Source organism: Mesoplodon densirostris, chromosome 14, assembly GCF_025265405.1.
Source record: "Mesoplodon densirostris isolate mMesDen1 chromosome 14, mMesDen1 primary haplotype, whole genome shotgun sequence".
NCBI lineage: Eukaryota > Metazoa > Chordata > Mammalia > Artiodactyla > Ziphiidae > Mesoplodon > Mesoplodon densirostris.
The window spans coordinates 36055874-36079845 of record NC_082674.1 but is presented as its reverse complement, the minus strand read 5'-3'; the positions used below and the strand labels follow the sequence as shown (position 1 = coordinate 36079845).

Here is a 23972-nt window from a genome sequence, read left to right as displayed (position 1 = left end):
GCTTTTGCACAGCAAAGGAAAACATAAACAAGATGAAAAGACAACCCTCAGAATGGGAGGAAATATTCAGAAACGAAACAACTGGCGAAGATTAATCTCCAAAATATACAACAGCTCATGCGCCTCAATATCAAAAAAACAAACCCAATCCAAAATAGGCAGAAGACCTAAATAGACATTTCTCCAAAGAAGATATACAGATTGCCAACAAACACATGAAAAGATGCTCAACATCACTAATCATTAGAGAAATGCAAATCAAAACTACAATGAGATATCACCTCACATTGGTCAGAATGGCCATCATCAAAATATCTACAAACAATAAATGCTGGAGGGGGTGTGGAGAAAAGGGAATCCTTTTGCACTGTTGGTGGGAATGTAAATTGATACAGCCACTATGGAGAATAGTATGGAGGTTCCTTAACAAACTAAAACTAGAACTACCATGTGACCCAGCAACCCCACTACTGAGCATATACCCTGAGAAAACCATAATTCAAACACAGTCATGTACCACAATGTTCATTGCAGCACTATTTACAATAGCCAGGACACGAAAGCAACCTAAGTGTCTATTGACAGATGAATGGATAAAGAAAATGTGGCACATATGTACAATGGAATATTACTCAGCCATAAAAAGAAATGAAATTGAGTTATTTGTAGTCAGGTGGATGGACCTAGAGTCTGTCATACAGAGTGAAGTAAGTCAGAAAGAGAAAAACAAATACCGTATGCTAACACATATATATGGAATCTAAAAAGAAAAAAAAAGGTTCTGGTGAACCTAGGGGCAGGACGGGAATAAAGACACAGACGTAGAGAATGGACTTGAGGACACAGGGAGGGGGAAGGGTAAGCTCGGACGAAGTGAGAGAGTAACATTGACATATATACACTACCAAATGTAAAACAGATAGCTAGTGGGAAGCAACTGGGAGATCAGCTCAGTGCTGTGACCACCTAGAGGGGTGGGATAAGGAGGGTGGGAGGGGGACGCAAGAGGGAGGGGACATTATGGGGCTATACCTGTGCATATAGCCGATTCACTTTGTTATACAACAGAAACTAACACAACATTGTAAAGCAATTATACTCCAATAAAAATGTTAAAGGAAAAAAGAAAAAAAAAAGTCGAAGAAGAAAGAGCTTGCTGGAAACTTTCTCCAAAGGAAAATCTTTCAAGAACCGCTCTCAGCTGCAGGAAGGGAACGTTCCCACACCAATTTGATCAGCAAAATAAATGGGGGCTTTGAGCAGTGCGGATCAACAAAAGAATATCTGGTGTGACTGAAGGAAGGAAATCTCTGGTTAAATATCTAAAACTGCAAATGGGTAGGAACTGATTAACTGTAATGTCAATCTCATGAAATCAGTCCTAAATGAATCTAAAATTCACACGTCACAGGTTTCTAAAGTCAACTTAGCGCTTACAAATCTGGTCGACAAATAACTTTCCGATGCCCTGCACCAGGTGCTAGAAGCAAGGGGAGAAGTAAAACTGGACCTGAGTTCTCAATTTCTCATCCAGTTGAGAAGGCCAAACTAACAGAATGAAAGCGGCATAATTAAATGCCAAATTGTGCAATACTGATTTTAAGTTGAATATAAATTCAGAAATGAGAGAAATCAGTGTTGGTTGGGGTGGAAGAGTTCCTGGGAGGCAGAGAAGCAAAAGACCCCCAATGAACCCAGACATATTCGTCTGCAGGCCTGCCTGCAATTGTCACCATCACTGCTGTGCCTTTGCATTGTGGTTATTACTTTAAAACAGTGTAGGATAGTGGTTAGATACACACTGGCTTTGGAACCCGCCTGCCTGGGTTTCAAACCTGGCTCAATCACTTATTAGCTGTGTGATCTGGAGCAAATTAGCCTTTCTGTGCCTCCGTTTTCTCATTTATAAAATGTAGTTACTAACAGATCCCACCTTATAGAACCGTTAGGAACGTTAAATGAGCTAACATATGTAATTCACGCAATGAGTTTATAATTTGTGCATCAGAATCACCTGGGGAGTTATGTAAAATATGGGGTCTGTAGAAGTTAAAGAAACCAAGCTCCCTAGTGCAGCTAATTATATTTGGTGAGATGGTGGTAGAATACAGTGTGGAGACTTTTTTCTTTGAGTGTCTTATTTCCAAGCCACTTGGTCAGCAGACCATTTCACCTTTGTTCTAGGGTGTTTCTCCTCAACCTCTTGCACAATTTTGCTGTGGAATATTTTTGGTGTGTTAGTTTCAATTTGGAGTATATCTGAAGTTTCAATTTGGAGTATATCTGATTTTTTTAAAAGTTCATTTATTCTTGACTTGTTCCCTTTTGTTGAAACTTTGGAGTATAGCTTAGTTATATTTTAATCTTTCAACATTCTCAGTGTGTTATCTTCTTTTAATGTAATGAAGTTATAATCAACAAAATGATAAAGAAATGAGAACACAGAGAATGAATTAAAACAGTAAAAGTAATTAAAAAATCAACTTACTGATGTTTAGAGGAAGCATGCTGTTAAAGAATTAAACATAAAACTATGGAGAATAATGGTACTACCCAAAGTCAGTATGTATTAAGTTGGGCCTTTTTCTAGTGCAACAGCAAAAGCTCTCTCAAACCAGCTTAAGTACAAAGGTGATTTATTGGCTCATGTACCTGGCAAGTCCAGGGGTAAACCTGGCTTCAAGTACAACTGGATACAGAAACACCAATAAAGTCATAAGCCTTCTCTCCAGACCTTGGCTCTGCTTCTCTGTGTTGTTCTCATTCTCTCCTACTACATACAGGTGTCTTAGTGGGCCAGGGAGAATGCCACCAGCAATTACTGATTCACATTCTCATGGCTGATAACTCTAGGATAAGGTGTCTTTCCTACCAGCTGCAGTTAAAAATTCAATGAATTATGCCATTTGCTTTATTTTGGGTCCCTATTACTCTAGCCAAAAGGATGGGATTCTCTCATAGGCTAGCCCTGGCTCATGTGCTTATCCCTTGACCACTAGTGGGGTGTAATATTGGAAATTAGAAGAAGTATGAATGTAGGGGAAACACTGTGGAACAACGACAAAAAAATGCTGACAGTCTCCTTCTAATATGCAGCGATGAACACGTATCTTTCTTGCCATATATAATTCAAAAAAGTGCTTTAATCCAATATAATTCAACTGTCCCACACTCAACAAAAACACACCACTCACTTTCCAGTGGGAGACAACCCCAAGACACACATTGGTTCTACATCCTGCTTGCTGTGCCACATTTGCAGGTGATTTGCATTCCTCCCAGTCAGGCCTGGAAAGCAAGATGGGCAGCCAAGAATAGCCATATCAATGTCTTTGCAACTTAATGCAATGAAAAATCCATATATTCTTTACTAAGCACAAGTAAACTCTATTAGTTTCCCTCTCCAGCTTAAACTGAAATTATCAGAAGGTAAATTGCATAAAAGTATCCAACTTGTAAAAGAAATTACTTTCCAACCCTTAGAGAGACACAAGCTAAAACAAAATTTCCTATTACCTATTGCTCTTAGAAAATTAAATATATTTTCTAGTTCCTTAAAAACAACAACAACAACAAAAACTTCAGTTAAACAGGAAATTTAAGAGACCCGTGTCACATTTTAGGAATTAACAATGACTGTTAATAAAGACTTCCTAAAGTTTACGTTCAGCTATTACAAGGATGATAGTTTTCTGTCTTGAAGGGATTCAGTTGTATATAGTACATTGAAATGCCAATTACGTTTGACTACTATTCTATATTGATTTATCCAGACACTATCTGCCCTGTGGGAAACACATAAACTTTCAGCCTTCACACATGGTAACACTGGGAAAATATCAGCAATTAACCCCTTGTTGCCAATGCTGGTTACTTTCTTACAGTAAATGACCCTGCATCTGTCTTCCTGGTTTGTGCACTTACGAAAGAATTATTGTTTGATGGAAGTGTTGCTGAAGGGTGTAACAATGACAAATTGGACCTCTACTTATAATGAGAATCTCCGGGCTGTGTGCAAATAAAGGTCTGAGCAGAATATTTTTTGAATAATTGGGAATTATACATACGTGTATAAATTTGGATATGAAAAATGTAGTCACAGATGAAAGAAGCCCTTGACTCATCAGACAAGTTGCCTTAAGAAAAAATACAATCATAACTAAACATTAAATCTGCTGCTTAATATATGTTAAGGCTTTTAAGCAAACCAGGCTTTTAAACTCAAGGCAATCACTTGGTTCTTTGCTCACACTAGTTTGGATGTATTTGTGTGAAAATTGGAGGAGACTCCAAAAAGGCCAATAAACAATTATGAATGATCAGCTCTAGTTTTTGATTCTTTGTGATTCCTCATAAATTATATGAGGCCAAGAAAAGGTTAATTTGACTTAAGTGAGATTAATGGCCACTGCCTTGTAAATTTCCCATTCAGGGCATTGAGTATCATACTTTCAGCTAAGAATTTTGAAGTTAAATCTTTTTTTTTTTTTTTTTTTTTTTTTTTTTTTTTTTGCGGTATGCGGGCCCAGCCGCTCCGCGGCATATGGGATCCTCCCAGACCGGGGCACGAACCCGTATCCCCTGCATCGGCAGGCGGACTCTCAACCACTTGCGCCACCAGGGAGGCCCTTTTTTTTTTTTTTAAACTTTGGTCTTAAATGAAAATCTTTGTCTTAGATTGTATTAGCTACAATCTCAGATATTTCATGTTTTATTTAAAATGACTTAGCAACAACAGCAAGTTTTAATGTGTGAGCAACTATTTGCTGGAGAAGTCAATCAACCATGTTGTTCCCATGAACACGTCTCCAATTCGAAGAGGTACAGTCTGATACATTTATCTGCCTGCTTCTGTTTACCCTGCACTTATATTGACATGACTGAGTACAGTGTTTTTCAAACTCCAAGTCATGCTGTATTAATGAATAGTGAAATCAAAACACAACCAGCATTTAAGATCTTTTTCTTTATGAACACTTAAAACCATATATAAAGTAGAGAGAATAGTAAAATGAACTCCTATACACCCACCCACATTTCAAAAATAGCAAGATATTCACACTTGCTTCTTATGTACTTTTGTTCTAACTTTTCTTCCTTGGGGAGGTTTCTTCAAGAAAATTCCACACAGCATGTCAATTTACTTCTACATATGCCAGCATGTATCTCTAAAAATATACAAGTATTTTCTTACATAGCAACAGAGCCCATTATTACACTAAAAAAGCAATAATTCTTGTATTGTGCATTATACTCATGTCTAAAAAAGTCTTCTTATAGCTGGTTTGTTTGAATTAGGATCAATCAGCATTTTAAAAAATGAAATAGAAAATAGATAAGTAAATATCTAATGGCATCACATGTAGCAAGGCTCATTACTGTTTTATAAAATTTTTTGGTATGTGTGTATTCGTGTCACTTATAAAACATATTTTCTTACCATTGGTCATAGCCACGGAAGCGTGAACACCACTGGTTTAGAGAGCCTCTCCTTTACTCGATAGGCTCTGGGCAGACTTCTGTGTCCAAAAACACTTTCTGCAGTTTAAGAAGGGATGTATATACAGAAAGGAGAGCTCTGTATCTTTACTTTTACTGTCCCCGCTGACTAGAAGTCCTCTTGCCCTGATGTCTACTACTTAACATCTTCCCCAGCCTACGAGGGCTGAAATATCGTTCCCACTATGAAACCTTCTTCTGTTCTCCTGCCGGGCTGTCATTTGGCTTGCCTCTTCTTCATTCTACTCATCACACTGCCTAATGTAATGGTTATCTATATACAATATGTGTTTTATCCTCTCCTATAAATTAAGCTCATCAAATGTAGTATGAATAATTTCTTTGCCCTGAGATGTAACTTGCCCCGTGCTTTGCTTACACTAAGCATTTAACAACTGGAAAACTAAGTTAGGAATTTGGGACACTGGCTATAGATTACTAGGCAGTAAAGATGTTGGGGTCAAAAACTGGACCCCAGGGAGGGACTGGAGAAGAACCCAAATTCATGAGGTTTAGACTTGATTATGAAAAGCAACAACAACATTGATGGTAGTAACATTATTTTTCACCGTTTCCTATGTGCCTGTAAGTACGTCACTAATATTCCCAAATCATCCTGGGAGGAAAGGGTAGATATCACCAGTTTTACACATTAAAAAAAAAAAAGCAGTTAAGTACTTCTGCAAAGTCTGGCTTCTAAACTGTTAAAATTCTGTTCAGAGGCTATTCTATTTACTGGGATGGGGACCCCTAATTTTCTAACCAACAGTTGAACACATTTCATAGTTCAGAATAACTGAGGGAGAAACCAAGGATGCTCAACCTGGGCTTCTCTTCCACTTTGTCACATCTTCTGGAGACTAAAGAAATCTGAGAACAACTTGGTTAAGTCTGAACTGAAAAACAGGCAAAACCACTCTTTCTCTCTTACACACACACAGCACACACCTTGCATGTGTTAACAGCTATTCATCCTTCAGACCTCAACTTAAAGATCCCTTCCCTGGAAACTTTTTTGATTCCCAGGTGAGGCATACTCGCTCAAGGAAACATGTCTCTTTCCTTCAGAACCCCTGTTTCAGTGTTTAATTCATTTAGTGTGATTATTTGATTAATATCTGCCTTGTCCCTTAGAATGTAACTTCCGTAACAGTAAGGACCATGCCTGCTTTTGCCCATCATATTTTTTTCTACACTTAACTTGCTGCCTGGCAGAACTTAGGGGTTTAATAGTGAATACATTCATGATTGAATAAATGAATGCCTAGACAAATTTCATCAGTATTGCCTCACACTTCAAGAGGAAGCCTGGTACAGGAACAGAGAGAATCTTGGTTGGGGATTAACGGTTTCAGAGCTAGAAGCAAGTAGAAAAGAATATGCATTCATTCTCACTACTACCTCTACCAGCCTCATTGATTCTGCAACCACATGCCTTGTCTTTCCTTCTGTGACATTGGTTGGACTGTCTGGATTCTTACCTAAAGTCAATCCCTTCACTTTTGTACTGGATCCCATCCCGTCTTGCATATTCAATGTACTCTTTCTCCATCTTATTCTGCATTATCAATTTTTCACCACTTACTGCAGCACTGTCTAGAATTTACTGTGATGATGAAAATGTTCTCTGTGCTGTCCAATATGGTAGCTACTAGCTATATGTGGTTGAATGTGGTTAATTACTAAGGAACTGAATTTTAAAATTTATTTAAATTTAAATCTCCACTTCCCCTTCCTTCCTGTACTCTTTTTTTTTTTTTTTTTTTTTTTTTGCGGTACGTGGGCCTCTCACTGTTGTGGCCGCTCCCGTTGTGGAGCACAGGCTCCGGATGCGCAGGCTCAGCGGCCATGGCTCACGGGCCCAGCTGCTCCGCGGCATGTGGGAACTTCGCGGACCGGGGCACGAACCCGTGTCCCCTGCATTGGCAGGCGAACTCTCAACCACTGCGCCACCAGGGAAGCCCAGGGAAGCCCAGGGAAGCCCCTTCATATACTCTTAAACTTGCTTCACTCAATCATTTAGCTCAACATGTCACCAAAATGGCTCTTCTAAGCATCACCAGGGACCTGAGTTGAGAAATCCTATGGTCAATGTTGAGTGCTCATTTTACCAGAACAGCAGCATTTTACACGGTTGATAATTCCCATGGTTAAAAGATTTCTCTCTGTTATTTGTGAACTCACTACTCTCTCTTGGTTCTCTCCCTACCTCTCTGGCTATTCTTTCTCAGTTTCTTGTGCTGGATTTTCGTCTTCGCATCCTCTAAGTACTGAAGTGTCATAAATCTCAGTCCTTCGACCTCATCTTTTGTCTGTCCATATTTTCCTCCTAGGTGCTTTCATCCATTTCTCATCCATTTCTATGGCTTCAAATAATAGATACAGACTGTAAACTCCGAAGTGTATCTCTAGCTCTGAACTCCAGACTTGTACATCATACAGCCAACCCCCTACTCAAACTTGACATTTGGATGTCTAACAGGCACTTCAAGTTTAATATTCCAGATTACTTTTGATTTCACCCTTTAAATCTGCTTTTCCCTCAGTCTTTCCCTTCTTAATCAGTGCCATCTCTATCTTTCTAATTGCTCAGGTCAAAAATTTTGGAGTCATTTTTGACTTACATCCCATAGCCAATCCATCAGTAAATCCTCTTGGTTCTATTTAGAGTGAGGATCTGACCCTTTTTCATTCTCTCACCTGCCACCCACCTTGTCCAAGCCACTACCATCTGTACTCTGGATTATTGCAAAAGCCTCCTCACTGGTCTCCCTACTTTTATTTATCCTTATTCCCTTAAAATCACCTTTTCAAACAGCAGCCAGTGTGATCCTTTAAAAATGCAAATGGATTCATATCACAACATACTAAACTTTCCAGTGGTTTCCCATCTCATTCTGAATAAAAATCAAAGCCCTTACTACAACATTCTGCATGATGAGGCCCCGAACTACCTCTCAGATCCCAACACCCACGGGTCCCCTCCACCCACTTTGCTCTTTCTTCTCAGCCACACCGTCCTCATTGTTCTCCGAGGGGGTTAAGCATACCACCCTTAATTCCTTTCCCCTTATTTATTTTACATCACAGTTCTTATCTGTCTTCCCAAACTAAACTTTGGAACCAATCGAATCAAAATCCAGACTTGGTCTGTTTTGTTCTCTGCTGTATCCGCATCTCAAATAGTGCCTGGCATTATCTGAGAACACTATTTATGTGTTCAATAAATCAGTGTTGAATGAGTGAATAAATAAATTATATCCTAGTGCCTAGTAGTATAACCCAGAGTAAATCATTTAACCTTTTTTTGGATCTCATTTTTCTCATCTCTCAAAGGAGAAATGAGCTGGATAACCTCCAAACATATTTATTCAGTAATTATTTAATGCAACCTACCGTGTGCTTGGCACTGGGTAGGTGCTTCCGCTACAGGAGAAGGTCGCACAGTTCCTGCTTTCAAGGAGCTCCTTGTCGGGCTTCCGGAAAAAACTTCTGAGCTTTCACCTGGGAATGCTTACAATACAGCTAGGTGAAGAGGGCGTTGCAGAATTGTCTGTACTTGAAGCCCGTTTTCGGCTTCCCACATAACTCCGATTGCTCCAACAGATACTGAACGGGCAAAACTTTGCTGAGAAAGCTGCTCTGAATTGTGTTTGAAAATACATACATAACTTGACTATCAATTAGTGTTTTTACAAACTGAGATGGCATATCACAGTACTGATTTAAAAGTTATGTTTATGAGTCGAAACCTTTGGGTAACTTGGGAACTTGTAACCCAAATTTACATATATAATATGCAAAAAATCTTTAAGTTGATTTACATGCACAGGGTACCCTTCCAGGTCGTAAGGCTAGGGGCCTCCTATTTTATCCCCAGATTTGGCTCAGGACTTTTTTTTTTTTCAGGACTCTTAATTATACTGTTATCTTGCTGGTGCATTTACTGAAGGAATGGGTGGGGTGGGAGTTGGGGAATATAATGCGTTCACCGCCAGCTTTAAAACTATACGACCTTCGTTAGAATCCATCCATTTCATAAAGCAAGGCACTGCTCATGGACTTAAAAGTTGGACCTCCGTATACTTTTACACTGTCCCCTGGCCCCAAGCACACAAATCACATCATATTTAACCTTGGAGGCCCCTAGCACAGAGCAAAGGTCCTTAACGTTCTTCCTGTCCCACACTTCTGACTATAGTACGTTCCTCTCAGTAGGCGCGGCATCTTGGGCTTGGAGCGGGAACCGCGTAAAGTCGGCTACAACTCCCGCACTCTGCAGAGAAAAGTCCCACACTCCGGGATCTTCACAGTCGGCTCTTCTCGAGAGTTCCCGGGTGTTCTCGCTAGTTGGCCCCCCACAAGCCCTTGCGCGAACCTGGGAGGAGTCGACCTCTTCCGACTCTACCAACTGAAAAGTGAAGGGGTGGAGGGACTGAACATGCTGACGTGAAGGAAAGAGAACGGAAAGACACGCTCCCTGGAATGATGTGTCAAGCCATCTTGTAATGCACATATCTCGTGGGGATCATATGTCCTGGGAGAAACAGGTTTTTCCATCTTCCAAGTTATAACAACACGTGCCTCCCCCTACGTCTGGCGCGCCCGGCCTTTGGTCTCTCCCGCGCCGGGCGACCCCGAGGTCACGTGCTCCCCCTGTCTTTCTTGCCCAGCGTGCAGCCTACGGTGGGGACGGCCGAGCCATGGCGGCCTTGCTGAGACCGGCCCGGTGGCTCCTCCGCGCCGGGGCGGCCCCGCACCTCCCGCTCTCCCTGCGCCTTCTAGCGGGAGGCCCGAGCCGGCCGCACGCCGCCTTCTGTCCGCGCGCCGCTGGCGCCGGGCCCGTCGCCAGGTGAGTGCCCGGCTGCTTTCTCAGCCCGCCTGCAGCGCGGCAATTCCTCAGGGTCGTGGACGTGGGCGAGGGCCGGGTCCCACCTGTGACCTTTCCACACCTTCTTCGCTGCTCCAGGTCCAGGCGTCCCGGGCCTCGTATCACGTTCCTTACCGGGGGGTACCGGGGGGTTTAGGGTGACAGGGTTGGTCGCCCTCAGAAGGTTACGGCCACGGGCGTGGCTTGCTTCCGTCATGGATCCTACCATCGCCGCCTCGGACTCGGCCTTCCTGCCCTCGGGTTACAGACATCCTAAGAAGCTGAGAGGGGCTTTGAAGGCTGCTGCCGGGGGTCAGGTGTTACTCTTCTATGATTAACCGGCTCGGGTGTTGTCCCACGTGCAAGCGTTATTGGTGCTTAGTAACCATCTAGGACTTAAGTTTCGAGAGCTTTCTTTTTGGAGGGAGGATAGGTTGGGAATTTTGGGTGAGCTAGGAGTAGTTTAGAGGTGGAAGTTTAATTATCATTAGTTTGGGCTTTTGCCTCCGTTTTCTTCAGTGGAGTTTACCTCTCAGTATTTACGAAGGTGTGTAGCGGGTTGGGAGTCGGGACAGTAGGCTCTGTAAGTGTCAGTGAATGGATAAGTGGACACATTCTAGGCACTCTGTGGGAACTGGGGGTGCAAAGGCAAAATAAGTTCTTAGTGGGTGTCAAATGTGTGAATAAATGCTCTCATGGATTGAGGTTTATCAGGAGGTAAGTTTGGTATAGACTTTGCCAAGGAGAGGATAAGGAAGCTTGATGAAGGTGTTAATTTGAGTAGTATTCTGATCGCCTGAGAAGGGTAGATGGGCACTGAGGTTTTAGAATTGAAGAAAAACTGATTTTGAAAGACGAGTGTTTATAAATAGAGGTACTTTGGGAGACAGCATAAGGACTAAGAGCTGAGGATCTGGAATAGGCCAGGGCTGGACTGCAGGCTTCTCTATTTGCATTATGCCACTGGACAAGTTACGTGACGTTGACAGGCCTCAGTTTCTTTAGTTATAATATGGGAGTAGTAATAGTGTTGGTGACATTGCATGAGGTTACCTATATAAAGCTCTTAACATAGGGCCTGGCTCCTAGTAAATGTGTATTAGTTACTATAATAGTAGCAGTAATAGCTGTGATTGCGTGGATTTTTTGTGGTCCTGCTTGGAAACCTACTTTATGTGTAGAATTACATGGAGGAAATGTTTTATGACTTCTTAACAACTTAGTTATACATCTTTGGAATGTAGTCTGCTTATGACTTGGAGCCTACCTGAATTTTCTCATTAGGCCTGAACAGTTAACCTTTAGAAGTTGTGCCTCTGCTTTCACAGATCTACACTTCTTGGCTTTCAGAGAGTTTCTTTTGACAAAGTTGTGCCAATTATTTATATTTTTCTAGTCCTTAACATCCCCGTGAGGCCAGGGGAGGGTCGATGTTACAGTTCATCCTCGCCGTTGCATTTGAGGAAGACAGTAGGGGGAACACAATCTAGTAGAAAGGGTGTTGGTCTGCTCATCAGACCTGGGTTCCATTTACTTGTGGCGTAACCTTACCTAACCTTTTTGATCCTCAGTGCCTTGTCTGTGAAGTAGAGGTAACAAGGCCTTTCCCTCTTCTTCTTCTTTTTTTTTTTTTTGCGGTACGTGGGCCTCTCACTGTTGTGGCCGCTCCCGTTGTGGAGCACAGGCTCCGGACGCGCAGGCTCAGCGGCCATGGCTCACGGGCCCAGCCGCTCCGCGGCATGTGGGATCCTCCCGGACCGGGGCACGAACCCGTGTCCCCTGCATCGGCAGGCGGACTCTCAACCACTGCGCCACCGGGGAAGCCCTATACTTCAATTTTAAAAATTAAAAAAAAAAAAAAGAAAATATCAAACTGGATTCATCTTTCCTCCCAAATCTGTTCCTCGTGCGTTCCCTGTTTTAGTGAATGTTGCTATTTCTGTCAGCTTTCTAGAGATTTTTCATTCATATTTCTTTGACACTTCCCTGTTCCCATCCTCCCTCCTATGCATTGATTGCACAAATGATTAAGTTCTGTTAGAGCTACTTCATCTGGAATGATTTCCTTCTTCTTCCAACCCCCACTTTATTCTGTAGTTTCCCTGGTAATTTGATCTTGTCATTTTCCTACTTAAGAATTAGACACTGTGGTGGCTCCCATTTGTTCCAGGATAGGGTGCTTCATGATCTGGAGATGCCTCTGGAGCCTCACTTCTTGTGAGTTCATTCCCAGGGTGTCCTCTATGCTAGCCATATCAAACTCTACTTCAGAGTCCTCCACAGCAGGGCTTCTGAAACAGTAATGAGCATAAGAATTCCCTGGGGATCCTCTGAAAAATGTGGATTCTGGCTTTGTAGGTATAGGTAGGGGACTGAGATTCCGCATTTTTAACAAGCCCCCAGATGATAAAGGTGCTGCTGGTCTGTGAACCAGCAAGGCTTTGATGGAGCACGTTGCACATCTCTTTACCTTTGACTCTGATGTTCACTGTTGGGATGTGTCTCCTCTTCTCTGTTTAATCTCTGTTGCTGTCTTCTCCCTTTGACCACTCCCTTCTTGTGCTTTCTCTCAGATCCAGAATCACTAAAGCACCCATTAACACTATTGCATGTGTACCCACCAGCACTCCAGACCTGTTTGAAGGTTCCTTGAAGGCAGGGACTTTGTCTTACTCTTTTTGCTTCCCCTGGTGTCTGACTTTGTGGCACATAGTGTCAAATGTTTGTTGAGTAAATCAATGAAAATCTTAGACATTGAGCAAGGAGTATTTGTGGGATGCAAAGGAGTTTGAAGGGGTACTTAACCCATTCATGTAGTGCAGTGGATCTCCACAAATTCACCCTGATCTTGATTTCCAGGAATGTCTGAGAAGGACAGATGAGTATTATTGAGTGAAATTATTAAAATTTATTTATACTTAGGTGCTTCAGAGGAAAGGTAAGCTTTGAGCTAAATCAGTTTGGAAGCGGATCTGGATTGATGATTATCTTAAAGGTGAAGAGCACATATTGCCCTATGACAGAATGATGCGACTTCTAAAATTGAAAGGAGAGAAAACTTTTCCTTGTTTACCTCTCATTAAAAAAACTTTCTCAGCACATCTTAAAAGTCTGTCTGGGTCCTTTGGAGTTGCGATTCAGCCTCTGCTCCCTGTGGGTTTAAGTTTATCAATTACAGAGGACTGTGATAGGCACGTGTACAACATATTATATATGTGCTATCCATAGAGAGGAATATAATACTGTGGCATTTCAGACAGAAGAAGGAAAGAAACATTTGTGGTAGGGGATCGCTCAAGTTTAAGAGGCCATGTGGTAATGAGTAGTCAGAATGTTCCAGGGGAAGAAAGAGGAGGAAGAAACTTGGGGCCATACTTTTATGCTGTGTGTCTACGTGGGGTGGGATGTAGTGGAAGTTGATACTGCAAAAGCCAATCAATTTCTTTTTTTTAAAAATAATTTATTTTTGGCTGCATTGGGTCTTCATTGCTGCGTGTGGGCTTTCTCTAGTTGCAGCAAGGGCTTCTCATTGTGGTGGCTTCTCTTTGTTGCGGAGCACGGGCTCTAGGCATTCGGGCTTCAGGAGTTGTGGCACATGGGCTTAGTTGCTCCGTGGCATGCGGGATCTTCCCGGACCAGGGCTCGACCCCGTGTCCCCTGCATTGGTAGGTGGATTCTTAACCACTACGCCACCAGGGAAGTCCCCAATCAATTTCTTAAAGCTACCAGGGTTGATTAGAAAGTTGGTTGGAAGCCGTTGGAGGCTTTTGAGAGGTACAGGTCTTGACAAAGTTTACAAAGACCCTCGGAGAAATAGGGACTGGGGATAGATAGACCAGTGAGGAACAACATTGATACATACAGCAGATTAGGGTTAATAGGGCCACAACTAGGTGGTGCAGAACTGAAGAAAAGATACTTCCTTTTCTGAAGGAAAGAGAACAGGAGCTTGGCAAGAATGTTAGAATTAGGAAGAATTGATTTGGAGATTAGGATAAATAATAGTACCTTTGGGGTAGATCTTTACCATTGTCAGACTGTGTTTGTATGAATTTATCTCACACATTTCATCTTCTGTGGGTTGATATTACAAATTAGGAAACTGAGGTTTAGAAGAGTGAAGTTAATTTATCCAGGATCTCCAGTTGGGATTCAACTGCAGATGCTGTGATTCTCAGTTCCCAAATGCTTTGAATATGTTGTGTTTTAGGTGCTGAAGGGATTACCTATGGACATAAAAACATTTTTTTAAAAAGGCAATACATAATACAGTATAAATTGAGGAATTAGAGACTATCACAAGTAAGTAAGCACATGATAAGATCTCAGAATGTAAACTCTGGAGGGCATCTCTAGAATAACCTAGTCTATCCCACTCTTGCTTTATATTGATAGATTCTACAGAGTATCTTGCTCCACATTACATCAAAGGTCCCAGCCTGGTTAACTGACTCTTTTACTTCCTGTCATAGCTGAGACAAAGGAGACATCCCTTTGGACTGGAGGAGCCTGAGATGGAGGGGACGTCTGGATAGGTGGAAAGGAATGGCATTGTTTCAAGCCAGAAGACTGTTACCAAGTATAGGAGGGTTGCAAATGACTTTTTTACTCTGAAGTTCTGTGACTTACTGTAAAGCATAAAGCAGTGTTTGGGGGACAGCCTAGCTGGGCAAGAGTTTTTGGAGAATTGAGGTCTTGCAAAATTCAGGGAGAATTTTTCAGGGAGAAAATAGTTCAGGGAGAAAGTTCATTGTGACAGCTTTACAAAAGATTTTTTAAAAGATCAAACAGCAGATATTTATTGAGTACCTTCTATAATAAGAGCTATTTATTGAGCACTCGTTTGTTAGGAATCTTATATTTATTTTTTATGTGATCTTTACAAGTTAGGTATTTTTTCTCACGTGAGGGAACTAATGCTTAAACCAAATACCTTTCCCGGAGTCACGTACCTGTTAAACAGCATAGCTTGGATTTCAGTAGGCCTTTTAAAATAAGTCTTGTACTTTCTGCTAATACATTTTAAAAAGAAGAAATAACGTAGTTAATATTTATTATGCTTACTTTGCTGAGTCCTTTAAGTATACTTTTCTCAGTGTTGCCCAGACCTTGGGCATTTGTGTACTGCCTTCACATTTTTGGCCAAATCTAGTACTACCTAAGCTATTATTTATGTTTAGCATTTTTCTTTTCATTTGGTTTAGGTTTAAACTGACATTTTATAACTTAATTTTGTTCTAAGCAAGAATGCTAGGAAGATAAAGAGCTAGATGCAATAGTTATTTTAAACTATTTATTGAAGTAAATAAAACTACAGAAATAGAAAGTCTTTGTCTACATGCTATCTAAAATCATTTTCCTGGCAGAAGTGCAATATTTTGGGAAACACTGCGTTATCTCAGTCTTTGTGATATTCCTGTGAGGTGAGTACTATTATCTCTGAGATTTTACAGGCTTAGAGAGAGTTGTGGTAACTTGGCCAAAGTTACATATCTTAGAAATGGCAGAGCGTGAAATCAGGACAGTCTGGTTTTTTGTTTTGTGTTTTTTCCTTCCAATGAGAATGTCTTGAATGGCCTAAATTTTGCATAATGGCTAACTGTTTATCCTTTTTTTCATATAATTAGAGACTTTTGGCTTATAATTAGTGATAGTTCCCAGGAAACATGGAAACAGATATAAAAAGAATATGTTAGACATTTCTTATTGGAATCTAGGTTTCTATTGAGTCTGGTGTTAGCAAATTTGGAATTCTAGACTTTTCAGTACAAGCTCTTCTGTTCTTAAGCTTCTTTCTTTTCTCCTTATAATATAGAGTTTACAGTTAGTGGCCATGTTGGAAATTCTTAATTTTTTTAAACACATAAAATATTCCTGTTAAATTTGACTCTAAATAAGAATTTTAAGGACCAGAATTAGGAGTAATTGCCAAAATTTCCCCTCCTTATCCCAGTAACCGTTTTACATTTTTACATTCAAGCCCACATTCTGAAAGCTGGTGTGTTTCCACTATGCCATGGAGCCTTCTGTTTTTGTCTCTAAGATTGTGCTTATCGAGTGTTATGAAAATGGTACATAATACGTTAAGATGTATACAGAGGATTAATTAAGTCTCTGTAGGGCTGTTTTACATGAATTTTTCTCTATTACATGGAAGTGAGAATTAACTAATTGTACTGGCAAGACTTGTTGCCTGGAATTTGCAGTTAAATCAGGTGGGAGCCTTGGTGATTCTCATCTCCGCGCCCACCCTCCTCTAAGCTTCAGTCTCTCGGACTGCTGCAACAGCATCCTAAATAGTATCTCTATTAAATTCTTGCTGCTGTCTAATTTATGGTCCACCCTGCAGCTAGATTGATCTTTTCTAAACAGAAATAGATCATACTACAACCCCTGCTTACAAAACCTTCAGTAGGGTTCTATACAGTTTTGTACTTGGAATGAAATCTGTATCTAGAATAAAATCCAGACTCCTTACCTTCACAATCCTCCATGATCTAGCCCAGCCTTCCTCTTCAATCTCATCCCATCTGTTGCTAACGCACTTGGTCTGCTGACTGTTCTACTTGGCCTAGAATACTCATCCTCTGATATCTGTATGGCTGCTGCTTTTCATCCTTAGTTAAAAATTTTGAGTGTCATCATCTTTATACATTTAATCCAAAGTAGAACCCTACTGTTGTTTCATTGGAGTCACAGAACTTAACACAACTCGTGGGTTTTGTTGTTTTGTTTTTTAAGTTTAACTAATTGACTTATCAGGTTTACTTACTAGATAAGTAGAAAGGCTGATACTAGCACAGTGCTTTGTACATAGAAGGTGCTTAATAAATCTTTGAATCAAAAAATGAAAGAATGTAGGTGTTGTGATAAAAGTGAAAAAAACAGTTATAGGATCCTAAAGAGGCAGTGACATGAGACGGTTTTGGGGGAGATTGGTCTGGCAGTTGTATGAAGAAAAGGTGAAGCCTGAGAAACTAATAGGAGTTTTGTTGCAAAAATCCATGTGTTCTGGATTGAACAAGGGACTCAGAAATAAGGAGGTATCTGAGGGCTCAGCAGATGCGCTGTGAAGGATGAGAGGGATTGAGCAATTGTCCTAAGATTTTGAGCTTGAGGGAACAATGTAAAGATGGTGTAGTCAGTAGCAGTGAAGAAATTTGAAAGGAATACCAACCACTTTTAGGAGGAGTCATTGATTTTTGAATTTTTAACATGTTAAAACTTAATTGGAATCAGTATATACATAAAATGTATAAAATAATTATATACTGCAGCCAAGTTGGGTTTATTCCAGGTGTGCAAGCCTGGTTCAGCGTTTGAATAGTCAATTGATGTAATCAACCATATCAACAGACTAAAGAAAACTCAAGTAGAATAGTTAAAATAAGGGATTGGTGAGAACATAAGAGAAATTTGGTTACCTATTGCCTACAGAATAGTTCAGCAAAAAAATATGCTGCTGTGAGAGCAGCATTGTGAAAATCAGTCTTGTATTTTATAAGCATGTCATAAAATCCAAATCCCGTAGTTATCAGCCATTGTAGACTTTCCCTTATCTCGTCTCACATTCCCTGCCTAGGTTTAATTTTTACCACTTTCCAGTGTGAACTGCCTGTTGCAGCCAGATTAGTTTCCTTGATGCCCTTCCGCCATGTTGAGCTCATTTCAGAATGAAATTACCCACGTACAAGTACAGGTCCTGTCATTTAACTAGCTTTACTGTGACTTTGGGCAAGTTACTTCACTTTTCTTATCTGTAAAGTCAAGATTATAGTCGTAATTTTCTATTACCTTGCATGTCTTAAATGCATAATAAACATTAGCTACTGACTATACCTATTCTATCGCTGTATCTTTAAACTCTGATAGCTCTAAAGTGATGCCAAATTGGCTCATAATAGCAGTGAAAAAGGAAGAAGAGAATAGGGAAGGGAGAGTTTTAAAAATGTATGTGATTAGTTTGGTGTATATTCAAAGTTTAAAAGGAATGAATAACAGTTCAATAAAAAGTTTACTTGAAAGAAATAAAGACTGAGACTATCCAAAACATACAAAGAACTCTTAAAACTCAACAATGAGAAAACTTAATGACCTAGTTGAGAAATGAGCAGATCTGAACAGTTCACCAAAGAAATACTGAAGGCAAATAAGCATATGAAAAGATGCTCATATCATATGTCATTAGGGAATTGCAAATTAAAACAACAATTAGATACCACTACATACGTGTTAGAATGGCTAAAACACCCGTGGCATCTGTGGTGAGGATGTGGAGCATAGGAACTCTCATTTATTGCTAGTGGGGATGCAAAATGGTACAGTCATTTTGGAAGATAGTTTGACAGTTTCTTACAAAGATAAATAAACATAAGCTTACCATATGATCCAGCAGTCACACTCCTAGATATTTACCCAAATGAGTTGAAGATTTCTGTCCACACAAAAACCTGCACACAAATGTTTACAGTAGCTTTATTCATAATTGCCCAAAATTGGAAGCAACTAGTATGTCCTTCAGTCGGTGAACTGATAAGCAAATTGTGGTACATCCATACAGTGGAATGTTATTCAGCACTAAAAAGAAATGAACTATCAAGCCATGAAAAGACACAGGGGAACCTTAAATGTGTATTGCTAGGTGAAAGAAGCCAATCTGAAAAAGATTACATCCTGTATGATCCAACTATATGACATTCTGGAAAAGGCGAAACAAGACAAGTAAAAAGTGGTTGCTACGGGTTCAGGAGGAGGGGGAAGGGATGAGTAGGTGGAACACAGGGCATTTTGAGGGCAGTGAAATATTCTGTGGTTCTGTAATGCATGTCATGTATTTGTCAAAACCCATAGATATGTACACACAGAGCGTGAACCTTTTTGTATACTATAGACCTTAGCTAATAAAAATGTATCAGTATTGGTCATCATTTGTAACGAATGTACCACACTAATGCAGAATGTTAATAGAGGAAATTAGGTGGAGGGGGAAGAGGTTAAAATACATGGGAACCCCGTACTTTCTGGACAGTTTTTCTGTAAACTTAAAAATGCCTTGAAAAAGTAAGGCATTGATTTTTAAAAGTGACAGGCTTAATAGGGGAGCCTATTAATTAGGGAACCCATGGAAGCCTGTTTATAATCTAATAATAATCTAGTCCTTGTACCTTTTTGAAATATGGACGCTCAACTATAAAATCATTATTTTTTTCACTAAAGAGTCAAAAAACACTAGCACCAGTTATAAAAAACAACAAAACCTGAGAAAAATAACTTTTTAAATGCCAGATTTTGCCAGAGAAAATTCATGGGTAACCTGGAAGTTGGTTGTGAGTGCTGGAGTCTCAGGAGGGAACCTGAGAAATTTAACTCAAAAATATAAAGGAGCCATTTATGACACTTGGGTGAAATGATAAAATAATCTTCCCTTATGTGTTTACATCACTTGGTCATCAGGTTTTGGAGGCAGTGCATTCCAGCTTGTTCCGGCCTGATGGTTAGGTTCCTGCCTTGCATGGACCCACCTTAACCCCTGCACTTGTTCTTTCCTTTCCTTTCTATCACAACATACCTATCGTTCTAGGCTGTGAACACACCCTTTTTCCTTCAGGGTGTGTTCAAGTGAATTTAAAAATAAATTCTGTGTCAAATAAGAAATGTAGAAAGCGCTGCCATGTGAGGATTCACTGGAGAATTTTTTTTTTTTTTTGTGCGGTACGCGGGCCTCTCACTGTTTTGGCCTCTCCTGTTGCGTAGCACAAGCTCCGGACGCCGCGGCATGTGGTCCTCCCAGGATCACGTTCCTCCCAGGAAGTGCCCGTTCGTACGAACCCGCGTCCCCTGCATCGTCAGGCGGACTCTCAACCACTGCGCCACCAGGGAAGCCCTGGAGAATCCTTTTGAAGAGTGAAGAATCCTTTGGTTTAAATATGTAACCTTCCCCCCCCCCCCAGTTTATTTTATAGTAGATTCATATGTTACTTAACTAATTAAAGCCAAACACACTTGAAGTAGACTTAGCAGCATTAAAGATTTATTTTGTGAGAAAAATTAGCTTTAGAATGTTCAGCATGCAGTGCTGGTTTATTAACGTCTCTGTTTTCTGCCTGAATTTTATTTGTGTTTGTTTGATCTTACATTTTATTTTATTTTTTAATATTTTTTTATTTATTTTGGCTGCACAGGGTCTTGGTTGTGGCATGTGGACTCTTAGTTGCGGCATGCATGCGGATCTAGTTCCCTGACCAGGGATCAAACTCTGGCCCCCTGCATTGGGAGCGCAGAGTTTTACCCACTGGACTACCAGGGAAGTCCCTGATCTCACATTTTAAAACTGCATTTTAAGCAAAGGTTTTATTTTTATGCCCCTTCACAGTTTATCAGGTTTGGGTTGTATAAAAAACATTGACAAATACACTTCACTACAATTTTGAAATCTCTTGTGTTATTTAGCTTTCATTGTTGAACAATATTATTGCACACTCACCTGAACCTGACACATTGTTCTGGGTGATTTAAAATAATATTTTGTGTTTGCCTGACTAACAAGGGCATAGGTTAGTAACAGCCAGCCAGCCAGCCAGAGAAAACTTTTGAAAATAAGGGATAAATATATGTAGGCATGTATCTTCTGTGGTTTATAGGTAAAAATCTAGCATTAATTAATTAATTAATTCAGTTCATTTAACTAACTTTAATCAATTAGCCATCTACAAGTGCTGATCATTAGGCTTCTTAACTAAACAAGATAAGACATTGTCTTGTTAGTATTTTGATTTTTTCCATTGTTTTCCAGTCTACTGATTTACATAGGTGGAATCATTGATGGCCAGAGTGGTTGTGATTTGTCCCAGGTCACAGAGGTAGAATTTCTAGTCGAGTATCAGTTACTGCCTCTGTGTTTTACATAACCTTGTTGTGAAACTACTGGTGTAGCTTTCTTTAATGTAACATCAGGTACTTAATCATTCAGCTTTGTGACTGGTTTTCCAGGTTAATAACATAGGATAGGAAGTCAACAATTTTATTTTTAAACTCACTAGTATGTAAATATTTATTTTGGTAATTTTGGTAAAAAATGTGCACATGCTAGAAAAATGTGATTGTCATCCTAAAGGCATTCTTAAATTAGTAAGTAGAGTGTTTTTACATTATACTTAGTTACTGTGTACTTAGTGTGTATTATTTAGTTATACTTGCTACTTCTGAAAAGTCTAAGATATTTGGGGGTAAAGATGTAAATCTCTGAGAATTAGATAATTTTGTGTGAGATTTGAATGCACAGAAAAAGTTTAAATTCAATTCAAAGATTTATGACAGGGTTTCCTTCACACATAAGGATTATTTCTAAGTTTGATGTTTGTAAATCAGGTAGAGCCTATTTCTACAGCGTAGAATACCTCTGATTTCACGTTTTGGAGCATTTGGTCTGCATGCTAGACCTGTTTTATTAAAATGTTGAATGGTTTAAAGGTTGTTTGCTTTTTGTAAACACACATGTACTAATCTGACCTTAATTTATAAGCATTTTATTTCCTTTTGACTTTCCCCAAATTAATGATGTTTAACAGCAGAAATCTAGTTTTATATTTGTTGGTTGCAGTTAAAATGATTAGAAAAGTATACAGTTAGCATTTTGACATATGAATTGAGAGTTGAAACATCACTATAAAATGTTTCAGATTTATTTAGAAAGATGGGAAATTCTTTTGTCATTAATGATCCTTGAAAATGTATAATTTTAACTTGGAAATTGGTCTTCTTAATAATTCATAATAAGCAACACCTAGAAAGCATTTGAAGAATGCTTTAGAATTCTTCAGAATTTTAGATATATTTTAGATCTCTTGTCTCATTTGTAGAGGTGAGAAGAGCTTTGTAGCGTAATCTTCATTTTCCTTCACTGACTTGGTTTTGGTTAAGGGAGATTTAAAAACACTTAAAACATACCATATTATTGTCTTAGTTTGAGTTGATTCCATGTGAAAAGTTATCGAGACATTGTCGAACAGTTATTCAAGAGGTTAATTTGCACGCAATTTATGTGCATGTGACTTCATTTAAAGCAAAGGTCAAAACTTTCTTCCCTACCAATTTATACTTCTCTGTGCATTTTTGCTATTGTGCTATGAATTTAGGTATTTAGTAACTAATAAGAAAGCTTTGTATAAATTTTACTCACAAAGATGACCTATGTGGTTAGTAGTTGACAGTTTATTTCTAATCATTTTGTAGAGCGCTACTGAGCCAAACCAGGCTATATGCCATTGCTGCTGAAAAAAAGAATTATCTTCAAGAGGAGCCCACTTCTTCTCATAGAAGAAATGCCAGTCAGTTTGATTGGGCTCTAATGAGGCTAGATAATTCTGTCCGAAGAACTGGCCGCATCCCTAAGACTCTTCTACAAAAAGTCTTTGATAACACCTGCCACTCAGGTATTTCAAGATTTTCTGTTCAAAAAGTTGAACTTCTTAAGTACTGGTTTGGTGGTAAGCTCATTATAGAGCACATTACTTGATACTTTAAATTTTGTTATTTCTATTCATGATTTTATGTTATGATTGTGATCTTTCTGTTTTTCCAACTCATCAGAGCAAAGTTTTGAGTAAAACATTTTGTTTTGCATGTTTATTTCAAAATCAGCAAATAAAAATTGTCTTCTCCCACAGTTTATGAAGGAATCACTTTCAGTGGTAACTTTTCTTGGAAGATACTAGTTTTTCTTATCTTCTATTGTATAGTGTCTGCTTTCCCTAAGATAATCACATATGACAAATTCCCAGAATGATAATCACTATTTCCCTTTCATTTTCACTTAGCTATTAAAATTTGAGTCACTTATGCAACTTTGATAATCTGCTAGAAACTTGCCCTCAACCCCCCCAAAAAAAACCCTAACCACACATGCTCACACAAAAGCCCATGTGCAAGCCACACACATAATTTTGTATATAGTTTGAGAGCATTCACCAGCTTCCCAAAGCCCATCCATGATTTCAGTCACATTAAGCTGTAGAATCTAATGATGAGGGAGACTAAAGAAGTATTAGTAATAACTTGCATTTAAAAACAGTTTTTATCATTTTCTCTCTTTGATTTATTGAGTTGTACGGCTATCACCACAGTCAGTTTTAGAACATTTTTATCACCCCCAAAAGAAACCTCCATACTCCTAAACATCAGTCCCCAAACCCCGATCCCTTCCAGCCCTAGGCAACCACTAGTGTACTTCCTTGTAGATTTGCTTATCCTGGATACTTTATATAAATGGAATCATGCAATAAGTGGTTTATTTTTGTTTTTGTTTTCAAGTCAGCTTTCAGAGACGTGGATAAAGGGAGAAGGAAGTTAATATTTTGTAGAGGATTATAAACCTAAGTTGGATATTCTTGGGTTTTAATTGTACTGCTTTGTGCTATTTTCATAAGATACTGAGAAGTTTAGCGTTTCAATTGCAGTAAGCACTAGGTTCTTTGTAGTCTTGCAGATTGTATAGATTTATAACCTTAGCTTCCCTAAGAAAACAGATCAGTTTTAAAAACTTGTAGTAACATTGTAAATGATACTTGTTGATTGGGATAGGATTTTTCTGATTTATGAGTACTCT

General features: G+C 39.5%; 1 protein-coding gene and 1 long non-coding RNA gene across 4 annotated transcripts in view; one reads left to right on the top strand and one right to left on the bottom strand.

Annotated features, from left to right (window-relative positions):
- The window catches only part of LOC132502119 (uncharacterized), a 40894-nt gene extending 31084 nt beyond the window's left edge, over positions 1–9810 (bottom strand). For both annotated transcript variants that reach the window (XR_009534394.1, XR_009534393.1), the window contains exon 1: positions 8896–9810. This is a non-coding gene — a long non-coding RNA (uncharacterized LOC132502119). The remainder of the gene's footprint in view (positions 1–8895) is intronic.
- A 363-nt stretch (positions 9811–10173) lies between these two features.
- Positions 10174–23972, top strand: part of LRPPRC (leucine rich pentatricopeptide repeat containing) — a 105081-nt gene continuing 91282 nt past the window's right edge. For both annotated transcript variants that reach the window (XM_060117920.1, XM_060117919.1), the window contains exons 1-2: positions 10174–10351; positions 22601–22800. In XM_060117920.1, the coding sequence (XP_059973903.1) occupies positions 10203–10351; positions 22601–22800 (349 nt within the window). In that variant the 5' untranslated portion in view covers positions 10174–10202. The remainder of the gene's footprint in view (positions 10352–22600; positions 22801–23972) is intronic.